Here is a 25290-nt window from a genome sequence, read left to right on the forward strand (position 1 = left end):
TAAATCCATCTAGAAAAATTCCTTGCCTATGAAGAACAGAGAGTAATTTTAATTTGTAAAGTAATAAAAGCTGGATGCCAAATTGCAATGCTAAAATTGAAGTCAGAAGTTACATCAAGACAGGTTTTCAGAAGCAGTAATTTTTTTTGATGTAATATTTGAAAGTGATCAATTCAAATTCTGCTTTTGAAAAATGTCCTCAGCTTTGATCTCGCTCCAAGTTTAGCCCAGAACAACTATTATACAGCCAACATTAAAAGTCTGAAAACAAAGTGATTTATAATGGAAACACAGAAAATAAATCACCATTTCAGAACTTCCCAACGCACCACAGATGAGATCCAGAAGGTCAGACGGAGCTGTCACGGAGTGTGCGAGCTCTCCCCGCTGCAGCTTGGGACCACGCAGGAGCAAACCCCGGTAACGAGCTCCATCAGACACACCCCGGACTCGTGCCTTCCCAGGCACCCTCTGGGGGTTCTGGGTTCTGGGGAGACAGATCTCACAGATGATATTTACAGATTGTGACCTGCAGAGATTGCAGCACGACCACGGGCAGCACCTCCAGGGAGCTGAGCAGCTCAGCCTCCTCCGGCGGGAGAGAGCAGATACCAACGCCCTGCTGGAGAACATCCCACCAGATCTGACCACCAAAACGAGAAGAGCCATTAACATCCTGAATTAATGGGCTTAGTGGTTTTCAAACGAGGTATTTTCATGATGGACATGGTGTGGATTCAGCAAAGTCTGCCCTTTAACAAATACAGCTTCAATTTCAAAGATTTGATTATGCTTAATACCATTAGGGAACCATTACTGATTTTATGCTGTTGTTGTTACTGCTTTAACTATCAGTTTCTGAACCAAAAATTGCAGACAGTTGGCTTGACCAAGAGTCAAGGTTTAGGAATGCAGAGGCAAATCCAAGGTACAGATGAGCTTCAGATGTGGCCGGGCTTCACAGGGTTTAATGGGCTCTCCAGAGTTTGTCAGGTCACAGAGGGGTTTTTTTCTCGGGGGGTGTGTGCACACATCGGTTTCTTTGTGGCTTTTGTTTGTTTTACACACCGGGGGCCTGAGCCAGTGCCATCCCCATTCAGACCAGCAGTTATTGCATGCAACAATTAAAAAAAAAAAAACCTCACAATAAGTTTTTCGGATTTATTGTATACCGTTTACAAAAAAAACCAAAACAAATGAAAATGATCTTCTCAACAAGCAATCCTTGATCACCACCACGTGTTTCTAAACCAGCCAGATGTTCACAGTTTAAGAAGCCAAATAATACTACTTTTTTGTAAACGTTAATGGTGAAAGAGCAATAATAATGGTTTTAGTCAATCATCATTAGTACTTGAAAGTACAAATATAAATTAAATAAGACTCAAAAAACTTGTACAATAAAATCCGCTGTAAACAAAGCTAATTAAAAAGAACTGCTCTCGACCTGTGTTGTGGGTTTCATCTTGTTTTAAAATTAAAAGCAGTATTTATTTTTCTGAAGCATCCAAACGAATGTTCACATCCAGATGTCCTTAAAAAGAAACACGATCTTCATTCTTCCCTCATTTTTTAATCTGTTTATATTATATTTTACTTCTGATTGTCTTTCTCTTCCTTGGCAATCCTCTTTGTCACACCACTGAAATATTTCTCACGGAAGGAGTTGTGGCCCCTGTACGGCGTGTACTGACCATCCAGCAAGTAGGAATCCTGATCCTGGTCCTGCACGGTACCAAAAGGCAAGCGTTAGGTTTTGGGGCAGCGTGTTCAGCGTCTCTGACACCGCGTTCCCTCCAGGCTTTTCAGACAATTACAAGCAAGAGTAAAGCTGGTTGGTTGGGGTTTTTTGTTGGTTTTTCAATTTTTGGTTTTTTGGTTTTTCGATTCAATGGCAAATATTTAAGTCATTAGATAGAGTAAAGAATTCCAAAAATAGAATGCTAAGGTTTCCATAAGGATTAACAAGAACATACACATCCTACTGCAAAGTCTTAACATTTAACAGAAACAAAAATCCACATGCAAAAGATTCCCATTTGACATTGATCAATCTCAAGCTCTAAGCAGACAAGGGGGGGTCAGTGGGTTTTTGGGTTTGGTTTTTTTATGCACTCATTCAAATTGTCATTATTCTGCTCTCTACAGCAAAAGGAAGCGAGACATCAGTACCAGACATTTGAAGTTTTTGGCGGTGCTGCTTCACTGGCAATATCTCCTCTAACATCCCTGAGCACAGCCCTTGTGTAGAGCTCAGGCACTGTGGATGCCACACAGGGTTTTATACAGGAAAACATAAAGATTAGTTCCCGGAAAAAATCCTGTCTGGAGAATTCAATCACTTTGAGGATTGTGGAAGGCAGACACAAACCCAAGAGGAACACAAATACCTCAAATGAGTTCCTACAGACACCGAAGAGCTATCAGAGGGTATTTTCTTGCACAATATTTGCATACTTCTGAAAGCTGATGTTGACACAGTAAATCCCCACACCGGAGAGCGCTGGCAGCAGCCAGGAACATCCTCTAGAAAACCAGCCCATTATACACACAAAGTGTGTATCAAAGTGCTGATCCTTCCTGCGGCTTCATACAATGGGGATACTTGTCAACTAAGGCTATCAGTACTCTAAGATAAACAATCCATCTAACTCATCTGAGGGAACTTTTAACAGCAGTTTAACACTTGTGGCTGCTGTCAGTTTGTTATGTCAACAGCAAGATGATGGGGCTGAGAGAAACAGCCTCACACAGAACAACTGACCTGGGCAAGGAGAAAACAAAGCCAAGCTCAGGACAGCACCAACCCTCTGTTCCACGGAAGGTCTGCTCTCCATGCAGCCTCCTGACTCTGATTTTTTCCAGCCACGCAGCAACATACAGAGTGGCTCGTAGCTTCGTTTCAGCTCAGGGTTATTTGTTGCTATTTGAAGCTGAGGTTACTGTTGAATGCTTTAGCACGGGCAGTAGGAACGTGGGAGTGGATTTAAGTCAGTATTTTCATACACGATGTTGCATACACGTATTGCAGTGTGAGGATGACCTGAACCAGCAGCTGTGGTATGGCCTATCCAGGCTCTCACCTGGCACGACCACCAGCTCCTCTTGCTTGGGATTTCTGGGGTGCATCCTGGAGGTGGCTGAGGGAAGGGTCTCCAGCCCTGCAGGAGCCCGTGTGTGGTTGCAGCAGCTCTCTTCTGGATACAGGGACATCCCCACCATGGGGCTCTCCTCTGCTGACCCAGCAGCCTGAGGTGCCCCATGGACATCTAACATGCAAGGCACAGACACCACCAGCAGCAAACCAGTTCTATTTAACTGCAACACTGGGAACAGCAAGGGAAAACCACCTCAGCAACGCACAACAGACACAGCGCTATCTACTGCCTCTGGGTCACCACGAGACACCATCTCCAACCCCACTCCCAGGCTGATGACCAACGGGCTTTTCATGTGTCCATGGGGAAAAGTTACTATTGGCAGCCAGGAAACAAGAAGGATTTTGGACACGCTCCTCCCCAGGCAGCCTTTGCCTGTTTCCCCAGCTATATCCTGTACGAGGGAAAGAGCACTGAGCCTTCCCCTGGATTCACAGGCCAGTGATCCTTCTCTGACCCAAACACATCATATCTTTTTATACCTTTGGGATGCGTTTTAATGGTAATTCTACATAATTAGCTTGTTTTGAGAAATGGATGGGATATTTGACCCTGAAAGGTAATGATATGTGGATCAATAGTATTCTAACATAAAAATTAATCCCCGCAACCTCCAAGAGGTCACACATCTGTACACCATCATCCCCGCTCCTGGAGAGACAAAATGCTGATTCAGGGCGAAGGGAGGAAGGAAGAAAGGAACCACCCCTGTGCCCCGAGCTGGTGAGGGCAAGGAGAGGATGCAATATGTAAGAGAACAGAAGCAAAGCACAGCTGTGAGAGGACCGTCTGCATTCACCAAACGGCGTCTTGCTCCCCGGCAGAACCCACTCCATAAATCCAGGCCTTGTCTAAAGCTACGGAGATCATTGCTCACTGGAGGAGGAGAGTTGTGTTCGGGCACAGGCTTCTCGGAAGAGCTTACAAAGGAAGCTCCTGGCCCACAGGACATGGATGGGGCAGCCACAGCTTCTCTGGGCAACCTGGACCAGGGTCTCACCACCCTCACAGCAAACAATTTCTTCCCCACATCTCATCTCAATCTCCCCTCTTTCAGTGTAAAACTCATCCTATCACTTCCCTCCCTGATCAAGGGTCCCTCCCCATCTCTCCTGGAGCCCCTTGAGGGACTGGAAGGGGCTCTAAGGTCTCCGCAGAGCATTCTCTTCTCCAGGCTGAACTCCCCCACCTCTCTCAGCCTGTCCTCTCAGCAGAGGGGTCCAGCCCTCCCAGCATCTCCGTGGCCCTTGAAATACATCAGCCCAGTAAGATCTCACCTCCAATTGCTCTTGTTTTGTTCCTCTCCTGTTCTTCACTTCTCTAATTCTTCACTTGTCTAATTCCTCTGCCTTCAGAGTTTAGAGGACCAGACGTTGCTCACTGGCTACTGCTAGCTGCCTGCTACAACAACTGCCTTCCTTTACTTTTGTTATCACGGAGATCATTGCTCACTGGAGGAGGAGAGTTGTGTTCGGGCACAGGCTTCTCGGAAGAGCTTACAAAGGAAGCTCCTGGCCCACAGGACATGGATGGGGCAGCCACAGCTTCTCTGGGCAACCTGGACCAGGGTCTCACCACCCTCACAGCAAACAATTTCTTCCCCACATCTCATCTCAATCTCCCCTCTTTCAGTGTAAAACTCATCCTATCACTTCCCTCCCTGATCAAGGGTCCCTCCCCATCTCTCCTGGAGCCCCTTGAGGGACTGGAAGGGGCTCTAAGGTCTCCGCAGAGCATTCTCTTCTCCAGGCTGAACTCCCCCACCTCTCTCAGCCTGTCCTCTCAGCAGAGGGGTCCAGCCCTCCCAGCATCTCCGTGGCCCTTGAAATACATCAGCCCAGTAAGATCTCACCTCCAATTGCTCTTGTTTTGTTCCTCTCCTGTTCTTCACTTCTCTAATTCTTCACTTGTCTAATTCCTCTGCCTTCAGAGTTTAGAGGACCAGACGTTGCTCACTGGCTACTGCTAGCTGCCTGCTACAACAACTGCCTTCCTTTACTTTTATTATTATCACAATAGTTCAAGACTGGGGAGGAGGGGAGTTACTAATGACCAGCATGGCTGTTTAAAAAAAAAGGCTTAAACGTTAAAAACCAAAAAACTCTTCTGCCATATTGTGCACATGCTGGAGAAGGCTTAAACATTAAAAACCAAACAACTCTTCTGCCATATTGTGCACATGCTGGAAAAGTCTATTCCTATCAACACAGTGTTCAGTAAGAAATCTTTTCCAGTTGGCACGATTTCATCGTAAACTTAAATAGAACAGACTGGATGCTTAAAAGACAGCAAGTTATATACTACCTTTTGTGATGTTTTTAATCCAACATTTATGATCGTCACACTTCTGATTAATTATGATAGATCAACACTTCAACTAGACACATTCCCTTTGGTCTCCATTATGTTACAAGCACAATCAAATTGAACACCAATTTCATGTTCAGTAACTGACTGAGTTCATTTCCAGTGAAGAGTTGAGAGTGTTAATAGTGGAAACTAATTTGCTGTGAAATCTGCAATTCATTATTGGTGGCAAACACTGGGGAAACTGAAGGACTACAGAATGACAGTACAGGACCTGTAAAACTCCTCAGCCACTTGTGAGCACTCCACTAAGCTGAACTAAAAGGTGTTTGTGAGTGCGTTTCTGATTAATTATGATAGATCAACGCTTCAACTAGACACATTCCCTTTGGTATCCATTATATTACAAGCACAATCAAATTGAACACCAATTTCATGTTCAGTAACTGACTGAGTTCATTTCCAGTGAAGAGTTGAGAGTGTTAATAGTGGAAACTAATTTGCTGTGAAATCTGCAATTCATTATTGGTGGCAAACACTGGGGAAACTGAAGGACTACAGAATGACAGTACAGGACCTGTAAAACTCCTCAGCCACTTGTGAGCACTCCACTAAGCTGAACTAAAAGGTGTTTGTGAGTACTGAACTGGTTTGTAGTGGGCAAAGTGGACAAGAACTGTCCAGAAACAGGAACACATGTATATTCATAAAAATTCACTCTGTCATTTGGGAAAGAGAAAACCAGCCAAAGCTCCAACTATTGAACTTTATGATCCTATCTGGTAAATCAGAAGTATCAAATAAAAAGGTTGTTCAAGACATTAAAACAGGAAAAAGCATGTCCCAGGTAAGGTTCACCAGGGTGGGAAAATCTTGGCTAGACACCAAACAACAGGACCTTAAACCAAGCAGGCACTAGCCTAGGAGTTCAATATGTACTTTTTTATTTGGACAAATTTTGCATCATCAGAAACAGCAGATGGGTTCTGGTATGTTTAAATTATCTAGCAGACATCATTCACTCTGTCATTTGGGAAAAAGAAAACCGCCAAAGCTCCAACTATTGAACTTTATGATCCTATCTGGTAAATCAGAAGTATCAAATAAAAGGTTGTTCAAGACATTAAAGCAGGAAAAAGCATGTCCCAGGTAAGGTTCACCAGGGTGGGAAAATCTTGGCTAGACACCAAACAACAGGACCTTAAACCAAGCAGGCACTAGCCTAGGAGTTCAATATGTACTTTTTTATTTGGACAAATTTTGCATCATCAGAAACAGCAGATGGGTTCTGGTATGTTTAAATTATCTAGCAGACATCTGGAGCCCTGAGTGCAAGCCCCCGTGCAGCTCTATCCAAGCTGCAAAGCTGCCAACCAGGCTCAGGTGCTGGGAGCTAAGCACTTCCAGCCGCGGACCTGTCCACGCAGGAGCTGAAGAGCAGGTGATGCACAGAACACCAGTAACAAACGACCGAGGTCTAATCCAGCAGGGTGAGTACATTTTTTAAATTAGATCATATTATCCTACAGCACTGGCAATAATCAAACTCTTGCAGAAAAAGGTGTGTGAACACCCTGAGACGTACACCTCACAAACTCTCACCATTCACCCTCCGGGCTCGCTCCTGCTCTGGCCTCGAGCACCACGTGCAGGGCTGTAACGCTCTCACCAGTCACCCTCCGGGCTCACTCCCGCTGACACCAGCAGCTTGGCCTCGAGCACCACGTGCAGGGCTGTAACACCATCCATGTCACCACAGAACCTCAGCCACCATTAGCACTGTCACCGCCGGGCTGACACCACCTCCAACTGGGGCTCCTGCCCTCTCAAACACCCCAAAACCACCCGCTCTCCCTTCCCCGTGCTTCTGCTCAGAACGCGCCTCTCCCCCGTTCAGTATCTCTTGTGACAGTATTGGGTGAGAGAAGCTGCAAGAAGGGAAAGGAGACCAGGACACAGCATTCCCTGGTCTGAAGGCTCAGGAGAGGTTCTCGGCACTTCCCAAACCCAAACAGGCCAGAGCGCTCCACTGTCCTGCTGTCACAGCTCTAACCTTACCCCACATCTCAGAGAGTACCACTCCAAAACTGAAGTAACAGAACTGAATATGGTTTACATCTGCTGTAAGACCCCCAACAGCATTTAGTATTTCCTTGGGCACCAGGTGACACTCTGGAATGACAAGGAGCCTAGGCACCTCGGCACCTCTGTGGGTGGGATCCACAGAGTCCCCTTTTCCAAGAAAAGCACGTGCAACTTCCACAAGCAACCATTAAGTTCAAAGATCTCTCTCACGCTGTAAAGAAGCTTGCTCAGGATGAAAAGTTTATCAAAAACTGAGGAGAAAAAAGGAAAAGACCAAAACCAGAACAGTCCCTTGAATAACCACCCAATTTATTTTAATGAAATGTGTGGCAATTTTACAAGAGCCCTAACTCTCATTATAAAAGACTCAAGTGGGACAGAAATAAGGATCAAATGCTGAACAGCACAAACTTTTCGTGAATGCAATAGCTACTATTTTACACAATATAATCAAGAATTGAAGCTTACCTTGAATTCTTTCACTTTTTCCATGGTTATCAGGCGCCTCGACGTGTGGCTGGAAAGCATCTGCTCACAGTTGCTAATAAGCTTCAGGCAGGGGTGGCGGGGAACGATCTCCTCCGTGTATCTGGAAGAAATAAACATTCTCAGAGCCGTGAGCTCCTGAACTGCAGGACCTCCAGCTGAAATTAAAGTCATGCAGATTCTTCACTTCAATTGCAAATCCATTTCACCCAGCTCTTACTAGACAGTGACATTCTGGGACTCCAGAATCTGCTGTTACAAATGGATCACATTGTAATTGCTTTCTCTAAAGGGAAGAAAAAAAATAAATCTATTATCTTTTACCATCAGATGGTAGTGACACTGGCTTGCAATGAAATGCTGTCTGTGGAAGCATTTACAGTGTTTGAAACACCCCCACCCCACTGGCTCACTATTTTCTATAGAAACACCTTTCTCTAGATTGCTGTCAATCCTTCTGTCTCTCCAGGTGCTGAAAGAGGAGTTTAAGGATCTAAGATCTTTGCATGGGACTACAGGAGCAGGAAGCACTGACCTAGTGAATAAACACGAGATCAGACAGCCTTCCTCCGGACTGAAATACTGATCAGCCACTTACTCTTAGTTTTTGTAATGAGCTTTCCTTTGATAGTTACTACAACACCACACAAGAATGGTGCATGGCATTGTCAGTGATGATGATTTCACACGAAATGCTGGCTTTCGTGATTCCCCAGTGCCTGGGGGGCATCAGAAGTCAGATGTTTAGAAGCAGAACAAACAACTTTCACACCCATCACTTGAACTCAAAAGACACAAAGGAGGAGGTTCATGTTTTTTTCTGTCAAGAAGTGGATTTTCTGAACGCACTTTACAAAGTGAACGTACAGAGAAGTCAAACACAACTCAAATAGAATCCATCTGGGTGCTGATGGAAATCTCGACATTTCTTGCCGATAATAGTGAGCTGTTAAACAAGACAGACAATACCAAATACAGATTTCTAAATAGGAAAAAAATCAAACCAGTACTGCCTCTTTGCTCTGTTCCAAAACAACCTTCCGGCCACTTCTCAGGTGTGGCATCAAGTCACTACCTCTGCTAGGAGAAGGCAGAACAGGTGTTTGACAAAGAAGAATCAAATTAATTCTCAACTGATTTTTTCTATTACACAAGACTCGTGATGCATGTGGTACCACCCAGCTGTCCCTCTCTTAGAGGCAGGCACTCTGCCACAACATCCCAACAGCTTCTCTTCATAACCACCTGAAGCCTGACTGCAAAGGAATTAAAAGAATTCAGACTCAACAAAGATTTCAATGTCAGATGGAAAGAGGAAACTTTGGAGTGAGATGCTATCTCGCAGAGGGAGAGATCCTTATCACGGCGTTAAAAAGCCATGTCTGTTAGCATTAATGCATATATTTCTACATTCTTTCAGGTGAAACCCGGAACATCATCAAATAAGAAATATAGTAGCAGTAGTTTGAACAGACATGCATTTTAATCCAGCTTTGTTTTTAATTTAAGGTAATGCTCAATGACCCTGATGGCAGGTGCTGCCAGGGGATATCTGATAACACAGCGTATTAGTAGACAGTACATTATCTCCCCTCCTACTCCCTTTCATGTTTTCTTCTGTCTTCATCAGTACAGCTGAAAATAAACCCACTACACTAATATTCTGTGCTAAAATAGTGGCTTCAGTATTTCAACCTTCATTGCATAAAGTCAATGCACAGTAGAACATACAAATTCACTTTTTAAGAGGCAGCCCAGGTAGAGCCTGGGAGAGCAGCTCGAGCACGACCAGAACATGCAGCTCATGGTTCTCTGAACCCGAGCACTTGGCAAAGGCTGCACTCAGGAGCACGCTCCTACCCACGTCCAGGGAGCTCTGGACTCTTGACAAACAGAAGAATCTCAGCAATCCCTAACAGAGTTTATTTACATGGAGATGTAAGAATTCACAACCACACATGGTCTGTCAGGGTTAAGCATCTATAGACAGACATTTTTAACAATTAGCTATAATACTGTTAATGGCATTCATCACTTTCTTTGTGAGCAGTCTTACAAGAGAAAAAGCCTAAGATACCAACTCTATAATAATAATAATTAAAAAAAAAAAAAAAGCAGCAAGCTACTAAGCATGCTCTTCTGTTATGGAAGCGTGTACCAGAAATGGCTACTTTTGATTTCCAAATTTTCAAAACACCATGTGATAATTAAATCACAGAATCTTCATGGTTGGAAGGGACCTTTGAGATCATCGAGTCCAACCAATGTAGGACTGCCACGAGCCATTTCCATGGTGAAACCAGGGACAACAAACCCTTTATATACCAGTATAGTTTGACTGTACATGGAAACATAGGACATTGTAGAAGCTGCCTTTGGAGCACTGCAAGAGACTTAGAAGCAGCCGATGTACAGCAATGACCCACCATTTTGGAAAAAAAAAAAAAAAACCAAAAAACCTCAAATCCTTCTCTGAAGGTGCTGAAGTAAGGAATGGAAATGGGTCCCTCTCCTTTGAAACCTGGCTCTGATCCCAGGCTGCACCCCCAGCTTCCTGCAGTCTCCGCCAGCCTCTCCTCCCTACGCTCCTGTCCCTCACTGCCACCGCTCAGCAACTTGACTGGTGGGGTCAGAACAAAGTGCTACCAGCAGCACCAGACACCAAAGAGCCAAGAGTGCTCTCCTACAGGACCCTATCATCCACCTCTGTCAACTACTCTGGTAGAAACAGAGATTTCTAAGATGGTAGCAGCAAGGCTCGAATTAATCTATCTGCACCTTGAAAGCCTCATTTCTAAGCTTAAACCTCAGCAGACTGGATACGCATTTGCAAGGACATGTGAAAGCTTTTTCCTTGTTGGTAACAGTTGGGAATTACCTCCATCCAAAAACCTTACTTCCCAATCTGCTCTCCCTCACCAGAGGTGTTACAACGCGCACTGCTCTCACCTCGGCACGACGGACGTTCCAGCCCTGCGGTGCCCCAGGGGAAGCCCAGTGAGAAGGCACCATCCATCCCCCCACAGCACACACCAGACACCAGAATACGTACTCAGGCCTGTACACGGGCAGCCAGTAAACCAGTCTTCCTCCCATCACCAGGTACTCGGCCGCAAACTTCAGCAGGTCAAAAAAGATGTCACTTAGATGATAATTGGATGAAACGAAGATGTGATTTTCTGTGCTAAACAAAAAATTTACAAGTGTAAACATAAAAGCATGGGTAAAACCTGCATTTTTAATTAAAAAAAAAAACCACACACACAAAAAAACCCGCAAAACAAACAAACAAACCAACCCAAAAAACTCCAAACCACCCAATAGCACTATCTGAGATTTGTAGAACTACCAAGGACAATCCAGGAGGACAGCTTCTGCTACAAGGAATATATGACTTCCCAAATTCCCCTACTGGCTCCTTAGTACTTGGGGGAGTCAATGAATCACAAGCACGTTGAGAATAGTTATTTTTTTCAAGAACCTTCCTTAAAGGCAATTTAGAGTACAAGGCAGAAGGAAGGGCAGGCAGTGGAGAAGCAATGTGTTATCTCTGAAGAGAAAGGAGCAGTGGAAATCCAAGGAAGGAGGTTAAGGTAAAACAGACATATTCCATTTGAGACTGATTTTGCAGGGACTGAAGAGAACTTTCTGAGAACAGGAAACACGAGGTAAGGGTGGCTCACAGAGACAAGAGACAGGATTTGAAATCTGAACACATGCAAATGACAAGCAGGAAGAACAAAACCAAGAGGATTTCAGGAAATGACATACTGGTTTTGCAGAGAGAACAAAAGGGGCTTTTCTTCTTTAATTATTATCGCTATCCTTTTTTTTAACTGTTGACAGCCAACCAAGAAATAATAAAGATTCTAAAGCTGATATTTACACTGTGACAGACGAGCAGCTTTCCTACCTTCTCTCAGCTGTCTTAGCGGTCTCCTTTTGTGACCCTGTTCTGCGAGTGGCTTCTCTGATGCCGTACGGTGCTACACAAAGCCAAGGCAGAGGTCAGACCCAAATAACACACAATTGTATGAAACACACACAACAGCGCACAAACTGTGGCTTACACAGAGTTAAAAAGGAAAGCTTCTACAAAGTTTTTACAAACAAGCTGGTAAGGGCAATTTCTTGAAGATGTATTAAAAGTAGATGCTAGTAGGTAAGTGCATCAGATGTGCATTCCAGCTGCTCTGGGAAGCACTCCAGTAAGCACTCAATGTAAGCCCCTGAAGCCCATCAGAGCTGCTGGGCAGGCTCCAGTGTGCTGCAGACAGAGTCCTAACAGCAGCACAGACCATCAGGATGAGAAGCCTCTGTGCATCAATAAAGTTATGCCTTTGCTGAATGAGACTTCTTCTGAGGATGATTTGCAGCCACATTGATTTCTACTGGCAAGCATAATGTTCTCTCTATGGGAGAAAATATTACCTCCAGCTCTGTTACACATCTGTAACTGTCCCTAAAGTAAATGCAGAGATGTCAAACGCAGACCCGGCTTCCCCAGTGCTGCCCTCAACCTTCATCCTTTGTAACAGGGAAACCGCAGATCCCAGCACCCACCAAGACATGAAATCAACATACAGACATAGGCAACGGCCTTTTAGTCATTGTTATGGGGCAACAAAAAACATTAACAAACTTACGATCTGTAATGATTGCATCAAACAGCATCCCTTTTCTCCATATGGGTCTCGAGGAATCAGAAACGAGAGCATCAAGGTAGTATTTCTCCAGACCGTACTGCCGGAGGTTAGCCCTGATGTTTTCATCTGGCCCTCTCCACTTCTGGTTCTTTCTGCTTGCCTTGCCTGCACGGGGCAAAACGGGATAAAAAGCACACTCAACAACAAACTATTTTATAGGAAAAGCTTTCATAAACTCTATAATTTATTTTAGAGGAAAATAATTAAATGTCACATACAAAACCAGAGTTTAGCTCCTGCCTTATTCTACTCATACAATGCCTTATTCTACACACAAGACTTGTTACAAGTATTTGCAACAAACTTCACAAGTAGCAAGGAATAATGAAAATACATGAGAAAAGCTCTGCTGTATCATCTGCACGGGGTCTCACAAAACCCATTTATAAAAATGTTGGTCTGTAAGATGTTCTCACTGTCCATCAGCCATAATCCTGGCCAAGAGGTCAGATATAATTTGCACTGCGGTTTTTCAGAGAAGTACGAACGGGATTAGGCTTCCTGGGGTTTGCTTATGAGAAGCTTCCTACATCAGAGGCTGAGAAAGCACACAGCTGTTGCAGTTATCATTCAGAACTTGGGTTTTGTTATTCTTTTTATTAAACATTTCCTGCTTAAAAATTAAGAGAATAGTTCAGCTAGGATACACGTAGATTGGTCAATAAAAATAAGCAGGACAAAATAAATCCTGTGAAGATTAATCACAGAATGCTATGGGGTTGGAAGGGACCTCTGGAGATCATCCAGTCCAACCCCCTGCCAGAGCAGGTCCACCCAGAGCAGGTCCCACAGGAACGTGTCCAGGTGGGTTTGAATGTCTCCAGAGAAGGAGACTCCACCACCTCTCCGGGCAGCATCTGCCAGGGCGCTGCCACCCTCACAGCAAAGAAGTTCCTCCTCACGTTTAGATGGAGCTTCTTATGTTCCAGTTTGTGCCCGTTACCTCTTGTCCTATCAGCTTTAAAACCCACTAAGTATCACCTGCCTATCACCAGTATTCTTAAACTCCAGACAGTAAGGTCCCAGTGGTTTTGGAGTACATAACATACCTAATCCGTGGATTGTGTTGTAATCTATATCAGTGCCACACACGTATGCACCAAAGTGTGCTGAGGAGATGAGGAGGCCACCTATAAAGGGGAAAAAAATGGGAAAAGTATAAACTCTTGTCATAAGTGCTACCTGTGTCAGGGTTTTTTGCTCAGGAACCTCAGGAGTTTACACCAGCAGCACACCAGACCCAACAACAGACCCAAGGAAAAAAAAAAAAAGATAATTAACACTAGCAACCAGTTAGAATCTCTACACAAATATGATCATGGACAATAACACCAAGTCCCTCATCTGCTCTACCTGATCCTCCCTCTCCTGCCTCACCCTGTGTCACTCCTCACCCCTGGAGACCCCTCCGTGCAGTCTGTCCACGGCTCTCTGTATTTCAAGGCAATAAGATCCCTTAATCATTACATTAATGAATTACATTACATTAATTCTACTTCGCAAGCAGCAGAATTTCCAATTGTTGGCAAACAACCTGAAAAATCATCACCAAACCAATGGCAATGCTACCACGTGTGTCCTCAGTCTCCTCAACTGTCTCTGAAATCAAACCTGTGCAAGGCAGCCGTTCCCTGAGAAGCAATGGGCAAGGACCTCAGAAGTGCCAGTATCTCCAATGTTACAGCTGTCCCCAAAAAAGCTTCTGTAGTTGTTTTCCAGTGTGAAAGCCCTACACAGATGCATCTTTGTCTGCGAGTGGGCTGCCTACTCTGCCAGTACATTATCAGCGTACTCATCCTGCAATAAAACTATTTTTTTTTTATAATCACTACTATTGGGATCACTTTCCTGACTAAAAAAGTAAAACCTTACAGAAAAGCATGTGTGATCTCCCCTCGAAACTGGGCAATGGTTGAATAGAAGAAAAGACCAAATGGCATTCTCTCTTTAACAGCTGGCAAATGCAAAAAAGGACAGGTTAGCAAAGAGCTGTGCTAATGAGGAGGTTTATTATAGAAGGGTTTGGAAGAGAACAGTGACGGAGAGGAAGGCTGTGACCCCCCCACTGCTGATGTCAACTGCTCTGGACACCAAGTCCTGCTAGAACACAGGGGACAACTGCTGCAGGACAGGGGATGATGCACGGGCTGGCCGTGAGGTGACACCAGTTCTCCCAGTCACCAGCAGCGGGAAGAGGGACATCCCCAGGGCTGCACTGCCCCGTGCCACCCCTAAAGGGTGCCACAAACCCCTAAAGGGTGCCACAAACCCCTGCCACCACTTACACAGGCCAGGGATCCCACCTGCAGCACCAGGGGAGCCCCGCACCATGCACTAATGAACTCTACCCAAACCGAGGGGGAGGGAGAAAGGGAAAAATAAGAAATCCTCTGCTTTTTGTTGTGAAATGGATGAGGGAAAAGCAAGGTTACTCACCCCGGAGGAGTCACCCATCTCCCTTCTCGGCTGCAATCCCTCAGAAGAGATGGGCAGTGCCTCCAGAGGGCCAAGACAAACTTAGCTAGCCCTGCCCCCAAGTCTGGCATACCACCCAGTCCTACAAAAAAAGTAAGAAGAAAGTACTTTGCCCATCTACGAGTGGTTTTGATTACAGGGGGAAAAAAAACGTTAGGAAAACACAAACTTGTAGCTTTTATTAAGTCTCAGCTGGTACTAGCTCAATTGTGCTCACCCGGAGGGTGCATGGACACCTAGATACTCTGGTGTGGGCAGCCCTCGGACCTGCTGTACCAAACTGGTGTAGAAAGGGCCAACAGAGAACCATCCTGTCCCCTCGGGGCTATCAGCAGAATGATAACGGCACAGAACATCACGCCTTTCTATTGCACTGTTTCCCCTATCCCTTCAGGGTCCTTATCCTCTCCATCCCTATCCTGTCCATCAGGACAGCAAAGAAAAAATTCCCGTTGTTTGCAATTACACAGTATCAGAAATTGGCAAAGGGGAAGTAGGGACAAACATCTTCCAAAGGTACAAACAATGAGCTTACTGAGATAACCAGAACAGACTGTCTGGGAGGAAGCATAAGGGACTCAGGTTAAAGACTTGTTTTATTCTTCCAGAAACCTCCAGGCTTCTTTCTGCCCAACACGGAGGAAAGAATACCTGAACAGTTTATGGAAGTTGTGTTTTACAACCCAAAACCAATCCCAGCCATTCCTACTCTGCTTTACAGAAAAGGGGAATCAAGTGTCCCCAACCAGCCCCAACCCAATCCAGCAAAACCAGTTTGTTTCCAACAAGCAAGCACCATTTTGGTACTAATTTGGTACTATTTACCTTTTCGGCATAAAAAGCAGGAAGAAGCCAAGTTTTCTTGGTGCATTAAAGTTGCACAAATAAAGAAATCTGAACTGCAGTTTCTTCAAAAACTCCTCAAATCCTGAATATACGCTCTTCCCAAACCCATCAGCTCAGACTCACCACGTCACTCTGAACTACTTCCCAAAATTCCAGCACCAAGCCACTGCTGCCCTGACAGCTTTGAAAATCCTCTAAAGGACCTCAGGAGACTGTTGAAATTCCTGGGATTTACTCACCAAATGCAGGTGCAAAAGCCACTGTTTAGTTGTTTAGTCATAAATGCACTTCCCTGAGAAATGGGGCGCCACCTGGTACCTGCAGTGTCCCTGTGTACCCCAACTCATCTCAAGGCTCTACATCACAGATGACTCATGCAATAAAATCACAAAAAATGCAATTCAAATCATTGGGCAATTTGGGGAGAATTTTGAATATGTTACCTTTTGAACTGACACATGACTTAACATTTATCTTGAATTTCTATAGCTTTGTGACTTCTATGAGATTTTTCTTTCTCTAAATTTACCTTCCTTTTTTCCCTTCAGTTTTCACTCCCAAGAGAACAAATGGTCTCAGAGAACTTTTTGTGATTTAGGTTTAGCAGATTTTTGTAAAAAGACACCAAAATGAAACAAAGTGCTTAGAGATGAAGCAGAGGAATTTCCTCAGCCTTTCAGAGCACTACCCATCCGTGAGGAACCCCAGCACAAGGAGGAGGAAGAAATTTCATAAGACGTTATTATTCATGCGAAAAATCAGGTCGTATATGAACAAAAATTTAAGACAAAAACATATAGTTCACTGAAGCCTTGTGTTTCTGAAAATATTCCTGATCTGTTTCCTATGGTACAGAGAAGCCACATGATAAGAATCTGTCCTACTAGTGACCCTGTTGCCTTGTCTTCTCTCTCCCTAACTTTTCTGTAGTGAATTCTCTTCACCCTTCCACTAATGTACATATTTTTAATTGTGTGTTTTTAATTGTGTGTGTCTCACACGTAGTCTTGTTGGTCAAAGTTTAGCAAAATCCAGGTCAGAAACAGAGATGTTGTTACACTTTTGAAGAAACTACTACAGGTAGCAAAACACTCTGTATTTTATATGATTAAATGGCACAACTCGACTCAACAGATCTCCTGTTCCACCTACAGAGCAGCCCGGTTTCCTTTTGGTGAGAAGTGCCAGAGAGTCATACGTGGAATAAAAGCTCCCCCTCCCGGCTCCACTCGGACAGGCTGGGCCGGACACAGGGTGGGATGGATGCTCTCCTCCAGGGGAGACGCCATGGTACAAGCAACTGGTCCCTGTGGAACACCAGGAGGTAAGGACTGCTCTCCCCCCAAACCCCACCGCTCCGTCACCTGGGGCCTTGAGCAGCCCGTGACACACACCAACACACACCGTGTTTAGGCCACGCTGCATCAAATAATACAGCTAACTTAGACTTGTCAGAAGCGTAAAATAAACTGTTTACGTCTTCTAAAGTTGATCTCTTTTCCCCCAAATCCCTTTCAAGTTAACAAAACATTCCATTTTATCATCTCCATTTTGCTTTCGGTATCATCTCGGGTACCAGTGGAGCCCCAGCAGCTGCTGTGCCAGGTCACGCGTGGTGTGAGGGGTAACACAACCTCCCAGGCTTTCCCACCACCATACACATACCTGTTCCAACAAATGGATCGTACACAACATCATTGGGCTTCACTCTCCCGTGGTTTGCCATAATGAAAGACAGGCAGGCATCCATGCTCGTATTGCCAATAAAGTGTCTCTTTTTAACGCTGTAGGACTCTATGAGTTCTCTTTGGCCATCTGCAATCTGTTGAGACATTTAAAAACCACCGTCAGGTCTCAGATTCAAGATACAAGCAGACACAAGGCTAAGGGACTTGCTTCAGGGACACCATCCAACAGACAGGTAACTCCATTTCACAACACACCACCTTGCTTTCTGCTGCCAGAAAACACAGCAGACTTCTGCCCAGGCAACGGCTATCTTGGGTGGACAACCAAAGAGACCCTTCAAGCCAGAGGTCAAAATCTTACAAACAATTTAGAGGGAAAATTCTTCTGAAGAAGTGAACTCTTCATTTCACAACACACCACCTTGCTTTCCGCTGCCAGAAAACACAGCAGACTTCTGCCCAGGCAATGGCTACCTTGGGTGGACAACCAAAGAGACCCTTCAAGTCAGAGGTAAAATCTTACAAACAATTTAGAGGGAAAATTCTTCTGAAGAAGTAACAGAGAACCTTTTCTATTATTCTAGGTATCAGAAAAGCAATTCCTGGCAGTTCAGAGTTAAAAGCATTTCAGAGTGATGAGGAGCAGAGATGCCCGTTAACACAAGTGTGCACACGCACATGCTTAAGGTCACACAGAATTTCTGTCCTCGCTGGCTTTTCTGCCCACACTCAAAATCTAAATTTAGATCAGCGTTGACAGATCAGAATTTACTGGAAAAACAAAGACCAAACGCTAACATTTTTATGTGAGACTTCCAAAGCATGTTGAAGAGGGCCACAGTGGGCTGGAAGAAAACACATCCAGAAGCCCTTCCAACATGAAGCCTTACTGGGTAAACAAAACATGCCTGCCCATTTTTTTTTAAGGTTGGTCTCCTTGTTTTTAAACACTTCAAGAATCAGGGAGTTGAGAGAGTGAGGTCTCCCCTCAGCCCCCTTTTACTTGCCCGATTTTTCAGGTTGGTTTCCTTGTTTTTAAACACTTCAGGAATCAGAGTTGAGAGAGTGAGGTCTCCCCTCAGTCCCCTTTTCTCCAGGCTGAACACCCCAGCTCCCTCAGCTGCTCCTCACCAGACTTGTGCTCCAGACCCCTCACCAGCTCCGTTGCCCTTCTCTGGACCCGCTCCAGCATCTTTCCTGTGGTAAGTGCTGTGTCCAGTTCTGGGCTCCTTGAGGTGGGACCTCACCAGTGCCAAGGACCTTAGATTTCAAGCTCCGTAGAGTTTCTGAAGGTGGTTCCTACTGCACAGCACCGTGCTGTCACTGTTCCCTCAGGGGGCATCCCCTGGGGGATGGACCTGCCAATGTCCCAAGCCTCAGGGGTCCGTCTGTGCTTTCCTGGCCTGCCAGGACCAACTGCAGCAGAGGATGCTCCAGCATCAAGCCCTCTGCAGCTCCTCCTGAACATCCATCCTCATGTCTGAAACAAGTTGCTGGTGCTTTAGCTCTCTCTGGGCCCCAAAAATCTCACTCACCACCAGAGCTGAGCAGGGACTCACTGCTGTGCTGAGATTCCTCACGGGAGGGCAAGATACTGTGTGTTGCCAGGCACAACGTCCATGTTTCACCTCTAAATTGCCCAACTAACCTGTTTTTCTCCCCGTCATGATAAAGGCTTTCAAGACTCGCATCAGTGTATTACGCAGTGACAGATCCAGCCATAATTACATTGTCTGCTTCCATTAGAACTCTACACAAGGTTTATGTTCAAATTGAAGAACACTTTCCTGAAAATACAAGCTGATAAGAACTGAAGCAAGCGGAGTCACGCACCCATCTACCAAAATACAGGTGAAAGGGCTCTTCTGGAACATTATTAGGGTCCATTCCATAATCTTCCAAAATCCAGAAAACGTGTTCCGGGTTCTTTAAATTTACTTTGCCTTTGAATGGCAGAAATTCAAGGGCCTAAAAAATAAAGAAAAACAGAGTCAAAAAAACAGGGTCAAATTTTTTAAATAGTAATCCCCACAAGAAAAACAAAACAAAACAAAAACCCAAACCAAACCCCAATTCTACCTGTGAGAAATGACTGATTAGTACTAAAAGTACATTCTCAATTTTCCCTGGATTTCTGAAATGCCTTTCTCATGAGTGATTAAGGATTAGAAATCAGGAACAATAACATTTTTCATTAACTGAACAGAACCCAACTTTAGAGAAGAGGAACTGTGCATATTAATTATGCAATTTTCAAGTTTTAAAAACATGATGAACAATGGGATTTAAAATTTGCATGACGTGCAGCTGCACCAACTTACATACTCAGCATTATTTCACAAAAACTGAACAAATGGGAAACGGTAGCTACTGTTAATACAGATAATTTCTGTCTCTGTAAATTAAGTAAATAGGACAACTAGCTGCTAAAACAGATTGTTGAAGAGCAAACAGTAACATAGAAAAATTTCTTAATTAAAATACTAGTACAGTTAAGAGGACAAGTGCATAAGGACAGAACAGAAACCAGGACACAACCCCTCTGCAATTGAAGTCACTTGTTCCATGTTCTGCAACAAAAAGTGCCCAACGTGGGGATCAAGCAACAGACTGTCCAAAACCCAGCACCTGACTGCAGCCATTTGAATCGTAGCTTTGGGCAATAAACTTCAGTGGCCCCAGGACACTGGGCTGAAATCAGCAGTGGCATTCGTTTCTCTTTGCACATGCCTTACGGAGGCTGTTTAGGAAAAAAATCACAGCCATGAATTTTTGAGGGAATGTTACTACGACACAAGCTATAAACTGCTTTAACATCTTCTGGAAACCCAGTCTAAATACACTGATAGCATGGAATAAGAACAACGTGAATAGATTACATTAAGTGGCAAAGATTTCTTAAACATCTACTTACATCTATCTTTTGTATTTTCTGTGCTTGGGTCAGTGTTTTATTAAAGGTATGAATATGTACTTTGTAAGTAGAGTCTGACTGTAGGTATGGAAGCTGGAAAAAAAGCAAAGACACTTTCGTTAGCAGAGCTGCAGTGCTGCTCAGTGTGGCTGAGGGACAGCATCCCCCAGCTCCGTCACACACGTACCATCTTGGCCATGGGGTAGTTCCTCAGAGACGTGTAGAGCTCCCCAGCAGACCTCCCGTGGCCCCACAGCTCAAACACAGACCTGAAGGGACAAAGTGTTATTGGGGTGCAGTCACGGAGGGGAGAGGAAATGCCTCACAGACACTTCTCTCTTTAACCTTCTTGGCCAATGTATCTAGCCCTTGCTTCATGAAGTATTGAGGCACGTTATTCAACTCTTAGCACTTGCTTAAGTTTTGTTCTTAACAGGGGGACACTTATTTTTACTCCTAAGCTGGTATTTCAGTGATGCTTTTTTGCTTGGTGACATACACTGAGAGGTACATGTCAGCCTTGGCACCAGCAGAGCTGTTTCTGGCACACAGCGATACTGAAATGAGCCAAAATTCACACATACCCACCCACCCATGGGGTGGGCAAAGAGAAAGGGCAACACTTCCAAAGTGTCCCACTGCCCCGGGTAACACAAATCCTGAACCTGTCACCTCCTACAGATGACACCACTGTCAGAGGTCCTGTCCCATCTGAAATGTGGCTGTGAGGCTGGACACTTTCAGCTATTTAAGGTGTTTCTGATGCTCCTGTGTGCCTGTTCCCACGCTGCTGGATTTGGGAAGAGCACTGCTGCCTTCTCCTGGATCTTCTCCTTGGGAGGGGAGGGGAGGATGCTGCTGCAGAGAAGGCACAAGCCCCCACCACAGACCTTGTGCCCAGCACTCAGACACCCCGACCAGCGGCCTTCCCCTGCCGAAGGGGAACACCCTCTCACTGCAGGGATCCTGTCACCCCACAGACTGTTACACACTCACACCTGAACACACCATACACACAGTCCCTCAGGGTGGGCAGTGCCATGCGGCACCCTGCAATGACACTCCTGAAGGGAAACCTTCCAAACGCTCCAAGATTTAGCTCACCCAAACAAAAGTAAGAGAGAACCACATTTTACTAAGTGACAAGAGCAGACACCAGGGTCCAGTGGTAAACTACTGTGTTAAAGTACTCCTTTCCTGGATAAATTATTTAAGGTTACATTTCTAACCTGCATTTACCCTGAAAAAAGTACATTTTTTTGCAGTGTCTATTCTTCCTAAAACATCTGATTCACCTACTGTGAGAATTTAAACGATATTTCTGGATGGAGCAATGAAAATGCTGACAGCGTAGGCTGCACTAGAGAGAACCGAATATTCATCTTGGAATTTTACTCAGCTGTTGGGGAAGCTCTTATAACACCTTCAGTCCCACATTTTACTTTTACACTTACACATGCGTTAGAAAAAAGTACAAAATTAACATTTGCCACAGCATAGCAGAAAAATTTTCCGCAGCCTGTGTTATCACTGATAGGATTTTTCACCTCTTACTTTGCACATACTGTCCGTTTCATCAGTCCCCTCGCCATCTCTTCCGAGGGAATACTGAGAATCCAGAACGGAGACTGGAAAAAAGAGAAGGGACGTGACACGAATTGCACAATGAAATGATTCTGCTTCATAAACACAGAACATAAAGAGAAGGTAAGTGATGCAAATGCCAACTGGAGGGTGTCACACAAATTACACAATTAGATAGCTCTGTTCTATAGAAACGGAGCATGCATGCTGAAGGCAAAAAACAAAAATAAATAAAACCTGTTAACTCTACAGAAAATATATGGATAAAATATTAAAGTTGAGGTAAAAGTGCATACTCAGCTTGAATGTCTGAGAAATTTTATTAGGTAATTCATTTTCCCACCATATTTTGACTTGGCAGAACATTATTTGTTTGTTTATGCTCCTCTAGATTATTCACCCCCTAAGTAACCCTAAACATTTCCTTACCCACACCTCCTAACTCCCCCCCGCGATGCTTGATGGTGGAGACACTGAGACCCCTCTCACTCGGTGTCACCCCTCGGGACCCGCGCTCCCGGCCACGGGGAGGCAACGGCCAGGCTCGGACCCCAGCGGGGTGCCAGGGGGGTCGGGGTCGGGTTGGGGTCGGGGTGCCAGAGGGGTTGGGGTGCTGGACAGAGGGCAGAGCCCCCCAGCAGATGGCACTGCTTCCTTCACGCTGCTGCGTCCCCAGGCATCTTTCATCCTGTGCATCTTTTACTCAACTCTTGAGTCCCTACTGAAACGGAGAATTAGTCCGTTTTGGGAGATACCTTATTTTCCTAAGAAACTCCCGAGTGCATTCAGCCCCCCCCTTTAACAGCCGTACTGTGCAGAACACACTCGTGCTCCACACACGCACCCAAAGGCAAATCTTTGGTCCTCACTTACATTTACACGAATTTCCCGCTCGCTGCTGAACTGTCCACCGTAAAGGGAGAGCAAAGACGTGATTTCCTAAAGTGAAAATATAAAGGTCAGGCTTTAGGAGCATTAACTGAAGTTTTAACGAAAGAAAAATAAATAAAAATTTAAAAAAAAAAAAAAAGCCAGCAGCACACCATACATTCTCTGCAGGCAGTGACCTGCACAGGGATTATGACCAAACACCAGAGACAGGAGCAGCAGAAAGGAGGAGTTTATTCCTGACCCACTGCAGGAACCGACAGTGAGACACTCGGAGCAGGGGTGTGGACAGAGCAGGGGTTCATGGATAAATTCAGTTTGCAGGTAAAGTTCATAAACCAAAAAAAAGTAGACTCTCCTGGTGTAAAAGCAGCTGCCTGCCCTCCTCGGAGCTCAGCTGCCAGGGACCAGCATGGCTGGGCTGGGGAAAGCTGTGCAGGTCCCACCATGAGGGAAACCACACCAAACACCACCGTCCTGCATCCTCCCTCTCAGCCAAATCTTCACTGTTCAGTCCTACACTCTCACAAAAACATTCCTCTTATTCTGTCTATTCTTACAGTGTTTCTCTAACTCACACAAATCAGTGTCTCACTAGTAACACTGGCCCAGGGCTGGGCTCCGAGCACCAACCCCTTCTGTTCCCTCTCTGCTCCACAGGTATCTCAAAGGCTTCCCTCAGCAGGTGTCTTCTCCAGAGTAAACCAAACCGGAGACCACAAACTGCACACCCAAACCAGCAGATGTCCAAGAAACAAGCCAGTAAGTAATAACTAAAAAACCACCACCCACTAAAAAGGCGTTTGAACCAAAGGGAGAGGTCAGCACAGGGATGTTCCTCCCATGGTGCCCACCCTCGACAGGACACCCTGCAGCCCTCGGATGCTGCTGGCAAGAGAGAGAACTGGTGTGAAGTGCCCCTCTCTGTCCCACAGCCATGGCACGGCCAGCAGCACCTGGAGGGGATGGAAAGGGAAAGGGAATTGCTTTCTTCAGCAGCTCCATCAAACCAGTGCAACCACCACCGCGGGGAAAAGCCCCACCTCTCTCTGCTCCATACACATGGTCGTTCCACCTAACCCGGTGACTTTGCCTCAAGAGAAGTTGGGTTGACCGTAAATAAATAAATTCATGTTCCAGTCCCAGAAAGCAGGCAGGAAAAAACAAGGCACAAAATAAACCTTAATGAAAACAAGGAAAATAAATGGTGCAACAGATGATAAATATTTTAAAATGTGTAATGCTGACCTACCAATTCTAACAGAATAATTCTGCCTTTCAGCCCTGTTTTAATCAATAGCACATTACCCTGGGTGTCACAGCACCAGATGGGACCTTAAAAAGCTCTTAATGTATCAGAATTTGTTACAGTGTATAGAAACTCTGTGTGTCAAGAAAAGAAAACAAACAATCACGAGTTTAATTTACAAATGAGGAAATTTACAAACAGGGAAAGTGTGTGCAGAGCCAGCCCTTCCCTGGGCCCACAGACATGGGGGGGCTCAGCAAACACCGGGGAGCTTCAGGTCAGGTACAGTATTTTGGGGGTTTTTAATGATTTCTCTGAATAGCACGTGATAAGATAAAACCCATTTAGTGTTCGGGAACGTGCCTGGGGACCTCCATGTCACCCCACGGCCTGTGCTGGCCCCAGGGCAGCCCCGTCCCACTGCTCCCCACATCCCCCCAGAGAAGGGGGTGTCTGCTCCCTCCCGCAGCTCTGGCGGGGCTCTGGTGGGGCTGGGGGGGCAGGAGGGGGCAGGTGTCTCCAGAGAGGACCCCTCCAGCCGCCGGGGCAGCAGCCGGCAGTTACACACCCACACCACGCTGGTGGGAGCACCCACGTTGCTTAAACAAACTGAAAAGCCACCCAACGGGACCTCAGAAACGGGGTCACAGAGGCATTTCCCTGCGAGTGCCCGTGTCTTCTCTGGAGCCCCAGGTGCCGGCAGCCCCCCGGCTCCAAAGGCTCTAGAGAGCGGCGAGGAAAGCTGCGCCTCAGCTACACCACCCAGGGTGTCCCCCCACCCAGGAGGGGCTTCTCCATCCAGAGGTGTCCCCCCACCTAACCCAGGAGGGGCCTCCCCACCCAGGGGTCCTCTCTCCACCCAAGTGCCCTCCTCCCCACCCAGGGGTATCCCCCCACCCCAGAG

The 25290-nt window shown here is 45.5% G+C and overlaps 1 protein-coding gene across 2 annotated transcripts; it reads right to left on the reverse strand.

Annotated features, from left to right (window-relative positions):
- Positions 1–1147: 1147 nt before the first annotated feature.
- Positions 1148–23223, reverse strand: TRMT11 (tRNA methyltransferase 11 homolog). Of its 2 annotated transcripts, none has more exons than XM_014956632.1 (12): positions 23123–23223; positions 22220–22293; positions 20853–20934; positions 20666–20758; positions 19585–19719; positions 17729–17885; positions 13792–13872; positions 12683–12847; positions 11950–12022; positions 11089–11220; positions 8019–8139; positions 1148–1725 (listed from the first exon to the last, which is right to left on the reverse strand). In XM_014956632.1, the coding sequence occupies exons 2-12, from the start codon at positions 22255–22257 to the stop codon at positions 1594–1596; spliced, it is 1209 nt and encodes a 402-aa protein (XP_014812118.1). In that variant the 5' UTR covers positions 22258–22293; positions 23123–23223; the 3' UTR covers positions 1148–1593. The 2 variants fall into 2 exon arrangements, with proteins under 2 accessions (XP_014812118.1, XP_014812119.1); XM_014956633.1 differs by having other exon boundaries at positions 22213–22293; positions 23123–23180.
- Positions 23224–25290: the final 2067 nt, after the last annotated feature.

This window comes from Calidris pugnax, unplaced genomic scaffold (genome assembly GCF_001431845.1).
Source record: "Calidris pugnax isolate Ruff unplaced genomic scaffold, ASM143184v1 scaffold320, whole genome shotgun sequence".
Lineage (NCBI taxonomy): Eukaryota > Metazoa > Chordata > Aves > Charadriiformes > Scolopacidae > Calidris > Calidris pugnax.

Excerpts from the sequence above, each read along its gene's own strand:
- TRMT11 (XM_014956632.1), bottom strand. The coding sequence starts at position 22,257 with ATGGCGAGGGGACTGATGAAACGGACAGTATGTGCAAA. Across the intron at positions 17,886-19,584 it reads ACCTGTATTTTGGTAGATGG|ATTGCAGATGGCCAAAGAGA; the intron begins GTGCGTGACTCC and ends ATGTCTCAACAG. Across the intron at positions 12,848-13,791 it reads CAACACAATCCACGGATTAG|GCAAGGCAAGCAGAAAGAAC; the intron begins GTATGTTATGTA and ends TGCCCCGTGCAG.